This window comes from Gymnodraco acuticeps, unplaced genomic scaffold (genome assembly GCF_902827175.1).
Source record: "Gymnodraco acuticeps unplaced genomic scaffold, fGymAcu1.1, whole genome shotgun sequence".
Classification (NCBI taxonomy): Eukaryota; Metazoa; Chordata; class Actinopteri; order Perciformes; family Bathydraconidae; genus Gymnodraco; species Gymnodraco acuticeps.
The window spans coordinates 194,511-206,286 of NW_022989785.1; the positions used below are offsets into that span (position 1 = coordinate 194,511).

Here is an 11,776-nt window from a genome sequence, read left to right on the forward strand (position 1 = left end):
TAAACCCATTGCTTGTTTTCTATTTAAAATCTGAATTTGATACGAGAAGCACACATTAAACAATAAAAAACACGAGAATAACACGAGGTGATAAATAGTAGTAGAAGTAGTGTTTGTGATGGTCCTAGTGGTAGTAGCCTAGAAGTAATAGAAGAAGTAGTCGTATTAGTGGTAGTTAAGTAGTAGCACTGGTAGTAGTAGTAGTAGTAGGTGAGTAGGATTAGTATTAGTGGTAGTTAAGTAGTAGTAGTAGGTGAGTAGGATTAGTATTAGTGGTAGTTAAGTAGTAGTAGTAGTAGGTGAGTAGGATTAGTATTAGTGGTAGTAGAAGTAAAGCCTATTACAAGCCGTCTTTTTGTGTCTTAAAGTGAGGTGGACAAAGCTCATGAAATACCTTTCCGACCAGTTTTAGGTGCTAAAAATCCAACGAAGAAAAATGGCAGGTATTAACAAAGATGCTCTATAAGTAAAACCCTATATAATATCTCTGGTAACAATCCACAGTGTATTTATCAAAGCTGTGGCAGAGGTCTTTGGAGATAAAGAAATGTAGTACATGAGTTATTTATATTCATAGTTTATATCCAGTGGTGTAATTAGTACATTTACTCAAGTAATGTACTTATGTGCAATTTTGAAGGACGTGTACTTTACTTGAGTATTTCAATGTTTTGCTATTTTGTACTTCTACTCCAATACAATTCATCGGTAAATTGTGTAATTTTACTCCACTGCATTTATTTATACCTTTAGTTACTTTACAGATGTGGATTAATGATGTGAAATATAATCAAGTGTTAAATCAGGCTTTAGTTCCACCTGGAGTAAATCCACAAGCTACCCTGCAGAATACAAAGTCATTCAAACTAGCTGCACCTTTACCAGCTTTGAGAACACTTTCATGATCAATCATTATAAAACATATCATATATATTATTCTGAAATGGACCAATCAGAATTTACGAGTACTTTTAGTCTTGGTACTTTAAGTAAATGTTGATGCTAATACTATTCACTAGTTTATTATATGAATAGTATTTGCTGGTATTCAGATATAGTAATGTTAGGAGTCTATCACTCCGATACAGCAGGGGGCGCTATGCTGCTCCTCTACAGGTGGTCCAGCGATGGCAGTGGTTCTTTGCATGCATGGTTCTTTGGTTCAAGAGCCAAGTGGTAGTAGTTTCCGGGTTATCTGGGGGTTACACACACAGGGGACAGAAACGTGAAAAGCTTCAAAATGCTGCTAAGGGTGAGTACATGTCTCAGTTTTGGGGTCAGTGTCTCACTGTTCTGTGGCTTTAATATATCCGACACGGGGCAGGGGTGTTAGCACGTAGGCTCGATTCAGGCTGTTAGCTAGCTACAGTTAGCCGCTAGTGTTACATCACTTCAGAGCATCCAAACATGTCAGCTTTAATATCATGTTTACCTGTCCACTGCATGACATCCTCTTTATGTTAGCTTCATAGTATTATGTTAACATGCAGAGGTGGGAGAAGTTAAAGTCCTGAATAGCCAATGTTACTTAGGTAAAAGTACAAAAGTATTAGGATCAAAATATAGTTAAAGTAGCGACAGTAAAAGTAGTCATTGTGCAGATTGTTCCATTTCAGAATAATATATATGATATGTTTTATAATGATTGATCATGAAAGTGTTCTCAAAGCTGGTAAAGGTGCAGCTAGTTTGAATGACTTTGTATACTGCAGGGTAGCTGGTGGATTTACTCCTGGGGGGTATACTACGAAGCAGGATTTTCGCTTAGCCGGATAAATTCAGGGAAAACTCCGGCTTTCCGGTCCTACGAAGCTGGTTCTCTTTTTAGCAGGCTAGATCTCCATGGTAACTTATGCTTAGCGGCTAACCTGGTACGGAGCGGGTTAGGTTGCAGGCTAAGAGCTCAACTCAGTGAAAGCACTGCCTGCTGACCAATCAGAGCTCAGTGTGCGGAGTTTAAAGCGATCAAGTCAAATTACAGGAGAAAGGAAATACAGAAAAACTGCTGTTGCAGGAAAGACGGCCGACAAAAATCACCGACTGTGTGAACGTGAACATGAATAGAATATCACCTCCATCTTCAGAGCAATCTGACTATTATAACATTAGCGTTAAGAAAGCTTAATTAAATATCTGCCACAACATAAGTAACCGGATCAGAGTAACATTAAGTTATGGGCTCATAACAGTCTCATAATCAGTGTTGTGCTAGTTACTGAAAACCAGGAACTAGTTACCATTACTAGTTACTTCATTTCAAAAGTAACTCAGTTACTTTACTAGTTACTTACACCTAAAAGTAATGCGTTACTGTGAAAAGTAACGTTTCCGTTAGTTAAAGAAAGGGCTCCCATTATTGCCCTTATAGCCTTCATTTCAGTACTGTTATTGCATTGGAGAATAATACAATCTGTTGATCAACTTGACATGCATTATATGCAATCTGGATTGCATCGATATTAGCTGGCTTTCCATTTTTGTATATTCTTTCTCCAGGTAGTTGGAAAAAGTTTTCCGTCCCATATGCCGTGTGCCGCCCGGACATGCTATCATGCTAACTAGCTCCCTGAAAGCGGGTGACTCCACTGTAGCAATAGCCTGCATGTGTTCTACAACATACCGTGCAATGGCTTTATCGACTTTTCCCTGGCTAGCAGTCCCTTGGTTAAAATCCAGCCGCTGTTGCTTAGGTGGAGGTGGAGTGGCGTCGGCTGAGTCTCTGTGGTCTTAGCTACTAGCTTCGTCCCAGCATGTTGTTTTTGCAGATGTTTTAAGAGATTTGAATTACTGGTTTGGGCAGTAGATAGGATCTTTGACCCGCCAAGACACAACTTACATTTAACTAAAACGTTCTTTTCTTTGTGCTCGACAAAAGTGAAATAGTGAGAATATCTCCAGGTGGAGAAACTAGACTTGAGCTCCGCCGCCGCCATGATAGTCTTGTTAGTAAACAACACAAACACGCCCACAGCCCGTCTCCGCATGTGACACAGGAAGTATCTAAGTACATTTACTCAAGTACTGTACTTAAGTACAGTTCTCATCTCTGTTCGCCTGGCTGTTGACTATATAAAAAAACTAACGGAGTAACGCACCATGTAGTAACGGTAACTGAGTTACTGAATTTAAAAAGTATTGCATTAGAGTACTAGTTACTGCTAAAAAATAGCCCCAACACTGCTCATAATACACACATGCACACAGAAGGATTCAAACTTGTATTTCCAGATCCACACTTGTGTTTTTCAAAGCACACACAAATGTATTCCGTTTCATATGCATGTAAATAAAATCCAAATACAGAAAAAAGTTTTACATATGTATTTTTGATCCTCACTTATTAGTTTCCCGTTTAAATCCTCTGAACATGCAAACACAAACAGCTTTCTGTGCACGGATCGCTTTGCATTGGTGTGTGGGTTTTTTGAGACTCTCCTGACGGTCAGCCGATTCGTACTTGTAATTGTTTCTATCTATAGCCAATCAGATGTCTCCTTCATTCTAAGCCAATCACATGAGCGCGCCCCCACGAGGGTAAGATTACTTCATTTACGCATTTTGCGCAGGCCGGTCAACTCGCTAAACAGAGGGCGGAGCTTCAGGTGATCATGCAGAGCAGCATGTCTCCATCAGACTCACTCAGCAGCTGATCTGATCTCTCTCTGATTGATTGATTGATTGATTGATTGATTGATTGAAAAGTGTATTAACAGCTTGTATATTGGGTACAGTACAGTACAGCTCAAAACATACAATTGTTAAGGGGATGCAGACCAGAGAAAGACTTTCGTCTTGTTTACATCAGGGTCCCCCATTTCCAATTCATCATATCATTTAAGACATATAAGACATATTTGACATACAGATGGCTTATTTACAATTTACATACAGGTGGTTTTTTACATACAGATTGCTTATTTACAATTTTCATTTTAGATTTCGTTCTAATACATCCTAACCGGACATTTAAGACATACCAAGTCTACAGATATACAGTTAGTAACAGAGTCTAAAATGCGAGTATATACATAGATGGGGGGGGGGGGAAGCTGTCCATTGAACGACAGGTTGAGATTTGTACCATTACCGGGGCCAGTTTTGCAATGCTCTCCCCCGAAGGTGCTCTTTAAGAGAGGTTTTGAAGGCAAGTATAGTTTTACTTTCCTTTACAGTTGTGGGAAGAGCGTTCCACCTTGATGTGGCATAATTGCGAAACGTGTATTCCCCCTTTTTTGTGCCAAATCTGGGTTTTACATGATTTGTGGAGCTCCCTCTGGTGTTATGATCATGGTATTCCTTGACCTTTGGGAAGAATTTTGACATGTACATGGGTACCATAGAGGTGTAGTGGATCTTGTAGATCTCTCGCGTCCGGTTATACTTCACTCGCGTTTATGTCCATATCGATCAGATCCAGCTCTCCTGATCGGCCTTTATAGAGAGCACCGATCAAACTATTAAGAGTGAATATCGGCCGATAATGACCGGCGGGGCTCCCCCCGTTAACAGGTCACTGTCTAGCACTAGCTTCGTGGTGCACTGATCGATTAGGCTAAGCTAACCTGTAGCTGCTCCCTCCACACTCACAACAACTTCATACAGACATAAATAAAGCAGCTGTATTCGCCATGTAGGAAACACACATTTAAAACGGGCTTGCCTGCCGTTTTTGTGTACACAAGCATTCATCAATGGTTCGGAAAGTGGCGCTGTACCTTAATAATATAAAGGCTTGTATTTGCGTGCATTTCCTGTTCGGAAAGTGGCGCTGTACTGAGAGTGGAGGGTGTCCTGAGATTAGCGCCTGCAGGCAGGCTCCATGGAGCTGTCAGCTCCGGACTGCGCAAAATGCGTACATGAAGCGCTACGTCATGAACGCAAGAAATCTACCCTCGTGGGGGCGCGCTCATGTGATTGGCTTAGAATTGAGGAGACATCTGATTGGCTATAGATAGAAATAATTACAAGTACGAATCGGCTGACCCTCAGGGGAGTCTCAAAAAACCCACACACGAATGCACAGCGATCCGTGCACAGAAAGTGGTTTGTGTTTGCAGGTGCAGCGGTTTTAAAACGGAAAACAAATAAGTGAGGATCAAAAATACTCATGTAAAACTTTTTTCTGTATTTGGATTTTATTTACATGTATATGAAACGGAACACATTTGTGTGTGCATTGAAAAACACAAGTGTGGATCTGGAAATACAAGTGTGAATCCTTCTGTGTGCATGTGTGTATTATGAGACTGTTCTGAGCCCATAGTAAGTAGCCTACAGTCCGCGGCATATCACTTCATAATGTATCATATATTTCCTTATCTGAGTCAGCTGAGCCGTATCTGGCCGTGCAACACTCACAGTGTCACATACTGTATGCAGAAGTATTATTTTAGCAACACATTAAGTTGACGAAACACTCGAGTCAAATGTAATTAAAGTCAGATCGTGTCTTGGACGGGGCAGTGATATCATAAACCTGTTAATGTACGCATTCAAACACTTGTTCTGTTCCCAGCTGTATTCACCTTGCAGGTGCAGCTATGTGGCTTTGATCCTGGATAAAGTGTTTAAGTCATGCATGTTTAAAGTTTAACTTCTTCATATGTCTAATATTAAAGTTCACTTTTCATTCAGGAAGTATGACGCTGCGCTGTCAGTACGCTTCTCCATGTTTGTGATTGGTCGAATGCTCCAAATACCACCCCTTTCATGTGAACGCGCACCTAACTAGATAGGACACGGCTGGCTTGAGCGATCCACTTGATAACCAGCGTCGTAGTACAGTTTAGCGAGAGCGCGTATGTTTTGGATTAGGCCAACCGGCTAACTCAAACATATCCAGGTTAGGTTGAACCAGCTTCGTAGTATAGGCCCCTGGTGGAACTAAAGTCTGATTTAACACTTGGTTATATTTCACATCATTCATCCACATCTGTAAAGGTATAAATACATGTTGTGGAGTAAAAGTACAGTATTTACCTCTGAATTGTAGTGGGGTGGAAATACCACCCCTCGCCCCCTCAAAGTTGTACATAACTTGAGTAAATATACTTAGTTACTGTAAACCACTGTTTCTCTTTCAGCATCCTCTTATCCTGATATCCTGTGTGTGTGTGTCTTTCAGAGAGTGTTTCACATAGGAGGCTTGACGCTGAAACACAGCAGGTCCATCCATCACAGTCCTGCATGGAGGAGTCCGCTCATCCCCATCGTGGTGGAGCAGACGGTGAGGGAGCTGTGTGAAAGCTGCACTACACACACTCTCAGCCTCACTCTGTGGCTACAGTCTGAGAGAGCACTGATGAGAAATCTACTAACTCTTGGACAGGAGATGGGCTGTACATTTAGCATGAGCAGTGGAACACACCTTACAGAGAAAGATTTTGGGAAAAAATGACAAAATTGCTCTCAAACTGTCAGTATGCTGGTTAAAAAGGATAATAATAATACAAATAATTTCTGCACAGGGAATGGAGATGTTATTCTCCAACAGGTAGACACTTCTGCAATTTATCTTTACATAGCTGCTTTATTATTGCTCTCAATAGAGATCCTATGTACTAAGTGCTTAGGTTGATTCACAGCTCATTGTATAAGAATATAAAATATCAACCGAGCCATTTTAGCGGGAGAAAACTAATCAACCTAAAGGACACTTTAAATGTGGTCACCGTTGGAATCACAAAGGCTTCAGAAGTCAGAGCGTCATTGAATGCATCAACAAGGCTAGTCTATGCCTCCAGTAATTGGATCTTAAAATAACTAAACGCGATTTAAGCAGGTTCCATCAAACTGAATTCAGTGCTTAACACTACATAGACTTGTTTCGTTGGTCATTTATAAACCTTTCTGTCTTTTTCAGGGGAGAGGAGAAAGAGCGTACGATATCTACTCCCGCCTCCTGAGAGAGAGGATCATCTGTCTAATGGGTCCTGTGAGTGTCTCCCCAGATGTGATCAAGACAACTTTTATTTTGACATTTTCAAAGTGATTTTCATTGGTACTCTCTGCCTCCCCCCCTCAGATCGATGACAATGTAGCCAGCGTGGTTATCGCCCAGCTGCTCTTCCTACAGTCAGAGAGCAACAACAAACCCATCCACATGTACATCAACAGTCCTGGTAAGACTCACAGCGCACACAAGCCTTCAACCCAGATGGCAGATATTGAAGGGTTCAATGTTTATTTTTTTGTTTTGCCATTTAAGATTGGTTTACTTCCTGAACATAGTGACATCATTATGTAACACTCAGGCTTCTTCTATTGGCTAGCGCTCCAACACATTGTACGTGATTGGCTAAGGCAGGGGTGGGGAACCTTTTTCCTCTCAAGGGCCATTTCAATGTTTCCAACATCCTCCGAGGGCCGTACAAATGATTGACCTCTGCTTAAAAATACTAAAATCACAGCCCACTCATTTGGCCTTTGTTTCATGCAAAGAAAAAGCAACCTCTTAATCCAGATATCTCACGCATGCACGTGCACGGTTGTGGCATGAACACCAAAACAGAAAGATATGGACACAAGATGTGTGCAAATGTATTTAGTTTCCTATCCATGTGGACAATATTTAAGTGTGGGGGGGGGACCTAACCTCCTCTAGGGGGGTCCGGGGGGGCATGCTAAAATGTTGAAGTTAAAAGCATCAATCTGGTGCACTTTGAGAGCAACACTAGGAGATCTACGGATACATCTCTCAACACCCAGATGAAACAGAACTGTAAGCAGATTTATTTTTCTTTATGGACATTTTACAAATCACTCTCCTTTTAAACTGTATTCTTCTTTATTAATAACAACTTTTTTTGTCATATAGTATTTTATACCTGTTTACTTTATTCTCTTATTTTTTATAACTATAATGATCATATAAAGATGTGCCTTTACCTCACTGGTTGTAGAAAAAGCTTCTTATATTCGTTAGCATAGCTAGCTAACCAGATGCTAATAACAACAAAGTTATTGACTGTATGATCAGTATGACAGATGAACAGATCGCCACGGAGCTTTCAGCTAAAGACACTGCGGCATGTGTACGCAGGGCCGCCCCTCCCTACAGGCCAATCACGCAGGGGGGCCCGCCTTGCGCAGGGGGCCCCGCCCAGAGGGCCTCAGCTGCTGTGCGCAGTTCTCCGCTCAGTTCTCCGCGCACCCCCCGCGAGAGTGAGAGGTGACAAGAGGAGCACGTCTGTAACCCGACACCGTTGCAATGAATCGACATCTGACCAATCACGGCTTTGATACGGCCACTAGTGCAGGTGAAGAGATGTCGGTGAAAAGACAGTTTCAGTCCGGCGCAAAAAACAAAACATGAAGAAACTAGCGCATCACTCGAAGGTGGGTTATTGTATGAGTCAAATGTACAATTTACGAATGTTGTATAAGTCAAATAGCCAATTGCCATCTTAAAACATCAGCTGCAATTCACGACATGAAGAAGGCAGTCTCTGCAGAGCATATAGGCTAATGGAGATGCAGTTATTTCCAGTATTCTTTATTTACCATTCATTCATTATGTTATGCCTTTGATCTGCTAATGTACAGGAGGAAGAGTGATACTGTCTGTCTAGTTGGCTTACATAACAGTTCAAGTTTACAGCCTAAAAAACATGGAGCATTTTTTCCCCTTTTATTCATTTTTATGTCAATTTGCACATTTCATGGTGATGCTCAGCCTCTCCCCTTAACTCCTAACAGTCATCATCATGTCAACCACAATACAGAGAAACACTGATAGAAATGTGTGTGCAGTTGTTGATACATTGCTGACAGAGGGAACTAGAATACAGATTTAAGAAATATCAGTTTTTGAGCATGTCATAAGCATGTTTTGTCTTGACTATATTACAACTATATTATAATAAAACAATATAGTATTTTTATTATTGAATTGATTATGATTATTATTATTAGTAGAAGTAGTTTATTTGCATTAATTATGTTTTTATCTTTTTGAGGCTAGTATTTGGCAGGAAATGCAAAATTCACCTGTAAACCCATACTGAGCGACATACATGCACATTTACCATTTACCTCACTGTATAAAAAAGTAACCGTTGATAATAATAATAAACAGGAATTATATTTGCAAAGTAGCCTACTTTGTTTCCAAAAAAAAAATGTTCACTCCTGTCGGTTGGGGGGGGGGGGGCCTCATCTCACAATGTCGCTTGGGGCCCCAAGTTGGCCAGGGGCGGCCCTGTGTGTACGGCTCCTTATCTGAAGTGCCGGAGCGACGATCTGGTGCGCTCCGTCAGAACTGCACCCCTGTCGAGACATATACCACGTGATGACAGTTAGGCTCGTGTTGTGTTCAAGGACCCTGACCTTGGCCAGGAAAAACAGGCACTCGCTTGTTTAATTATTTTGCGGTCTAGATTTCTTTCTTTTTTTTCTTTTTTGCGTGTGTTTATAAATTACCTCAAGGGCCGTATCAAATGGTCTTGCGGTCCGTATAAGGCCGGAAGCCGGAGGTTCTCCACCCCTGGGCTAAGGGGTGGGACCTCTCTTAATGGTTGACCAATCTCAACAGAGCCGGCCAGCTAACCAATCAGAGCAGACTGGGCTCTGGTTTCAGACAGAGGGTGAAAAGAGGTGCTGCAGCACAGGCAGTATGAGAACAATAAAGAGCTTTTTGAACATTAAAGCATGGAGACATGTCCCAGTAGAGACACTACATACTGATATGAACCTGAATATGTGAATACTGGGGCCCTTTTGAAAAAGGTACCATGGTCCCTGCAGAGGTGCACATGAGCAAGGACCCCTGAGGATTTTGAGTCCTCCGTTTCTGTGGTGTTTTCTAAACTCATGCCATTTCTTTTCCCGCCCCTCAGGTGGTGTGGTGACAGCGGGCCTGGCCATCTATGACACCATGCAGTACATCCTGAACCCCATCTCCACCTGGTGCGTGGGCCAGGCTGCCAGCATGGGCAGCCTGCTGCTGGCAGCGGGCACGGCAGGCATGAGACATTCACTGCCCAACGCCCGCATCATGTTGCACCAGCCCTCAGGGGGCGCCAGGGTGAGCTGCCCCCCCAACTTCCTTATACTGATCTGATCAAGCATAGGGGGTTACTGAGTCTGTAAACATGATCATTTCTCTGTGATGTGTTCAGGGTCAGGCCACAGACATCGCCATCCAGGCTGAGGAGATCCTGAAGCTGAAGAAACAGATCAACCAAATCTACGCCAAACACACGGGCCAGCTGCTGCAGACCATCAGTAACTTCCTGCTCTCTCTCTCTCTGACATTTACTCAAGTAGTGTACCTAAATATTGTACTTTAGCTGAGCTCTTAATTTTACTGCTACTTCCACTTTATTTTCATATGCACAATAGCTACGTCGTAGTTATGGCAATGAATATCTGAAGTCCCAGGCTCCCTCAACTATTCAACATACATTATACTTAAGACATTAAAAGAAATACAAATAGTACAAGAATACATTGAAATAAAAGACTGCAAGGGGCACACTGGTGCAAGTTAAATGCAGAAATGAACAATATAAATGCAAAATAGAGTAAGATTAAAAAAAAAAAAAGGAATGTACATTGGAATAAAATACTGCGTATTGTAATAATATATAAAGAAATATGTAGACTGTAAATGGATGTGTTTTAATATGTACATATGTATTTTTCCACTGCACTGCATTAATTTTAAAGCTTTAGTTCTTGAATCTCAATTTGTAATTAAAAAATGAATCGAAGTAAAAGGTCATTAATGTCCCTGAAAAATGTAGTGAAGAAGTATAGTGGCACAGAGAAAAAAGACTAGTATATTTGAACCTCAGTACAGTACTTTAGTACACGTCACCACTGATAATGAATGATTGATAGCATGTGGCTAACTGTTAGCTGGTCTCCCTGTAGACGGGGTTATGGAGCGGGACCGCTACATGAGCCCGGTGGAGGCGCAGGACTTCGGCATCATCGACCGGGTGCTGGTCCACCCCCCCCAGGCCGGACAGGACGAGCCCGAGCTGGTGCAGAAAGAGCCGGCAGCCAGCCCCCCCCCACATGCAGAGTGTGCAGCCTCTGAGCAGCCCCTCCCTGGGACCCCCTCCTCACACAAACCAGAGCCATGACAACTCAATAGAGTCGAATAACAAATGATCAGTGTTACAATGTAAGTCGGGGAAGGGGTTCTGTAAGGACTATAATGGACCTGTTTCAAATGTCATATTTGTAATAAACGTTATCATTTTGACCTTCTTGTTCCATGATCGTCTCAAATGAATATGGAGATGTCATTATACAAAAGTGAAAAATAATATATTTGAGATCACAGTGACTGCAGGCACAGGAAGTGGAACCCTCTGACCTTCATTTAGGCAGGTTTTTCACTGCTTTTTAGTACTTTTCCAGGAAAACACATTTTACTCGAGTATGCTTTTTGATGAGTGTTGTTATTTTTATGACTGAAAGCCCCGATCAGTCAAATGGAATCAAAAGTAATGTTATCATAGCTCTGTATTTTAATGAAGCTAAAGGGTTCGGGAGCTGTTGAAAATGTTTTTACAGATGTCCTCAGTCAGGTCGTGTAGCAAATTACTACAGATTACTCCTCATATTAATATCTCTGAGTCATCATAAAAAGGAATATATTTGAAAAGGGGAGTCAAATTGACATGTCATTTAAAGTGCCAGGTCACTGTAAGAAGTGTGTAGCAAATGATAAGCTCCCTGTGTAAATGCTCTGTATTCATATTAAACAGGTCGACTGAAATAAAGCACTACCTTAAAGTACCAAATCATTTGTTTAAGGCTTTGA

At 41.5% G+C, this 11,776-nt stretch overlaps 1 protein-coding gene across 1 annotated transcript; it reads left to right on the forward strand.

Annotated features, from left to right (window-relative positions):
* Positions 1 to 1,114: 1,114 nt before the first annotated feature.
* Positions 1,115 to 11,756, forward strand: clpp (caseinolytic mitochondrial matrix peptidase proteolytic subunit). Its single transcript, XM_034221517.1, has 7 exons — positions 1,115 to 1,252; positions 6,125 to 6,226; positions 6,863 to 6,934; positions 7,025 to 7,121; positions 9,837 to 10,024; positions 10,119 to 10,224; positions 10,876 to 11,756. Exons 1-7 carry the CDS (start codon positions 1,241 to 1,243, stop codon positions 11,088 to 11,090), a joined length of 792 nt encoding a protein of 263 aa, XP_034077408.1. The 5' UTR covers positions 1,115 to 1,240; the 3' UTR covers positions 11,091 to 11,756.
* The last annotated feature ends 20 nt before the right edge of the window (positions 11,757 to 11,776 follow it).

Coding starts and splice junctions, on each gene's coding strand:
- clpp (XM_034221517.1), top strand. Junction 6,935..7,024: donor TCATCTGTCTAATGGGTCCT/GTGAGTGTCTCC, acceptor TCCCCCCCTCAG/ATCGATGACAATGTAGCCAG. Junction 7,122..9,836: donor CATGTACATCAACAGTCCTG/GTAAGACTCACA, acceptor CCCGCCCCTCAG/GTGGTGTGGTGACAGCGGGC.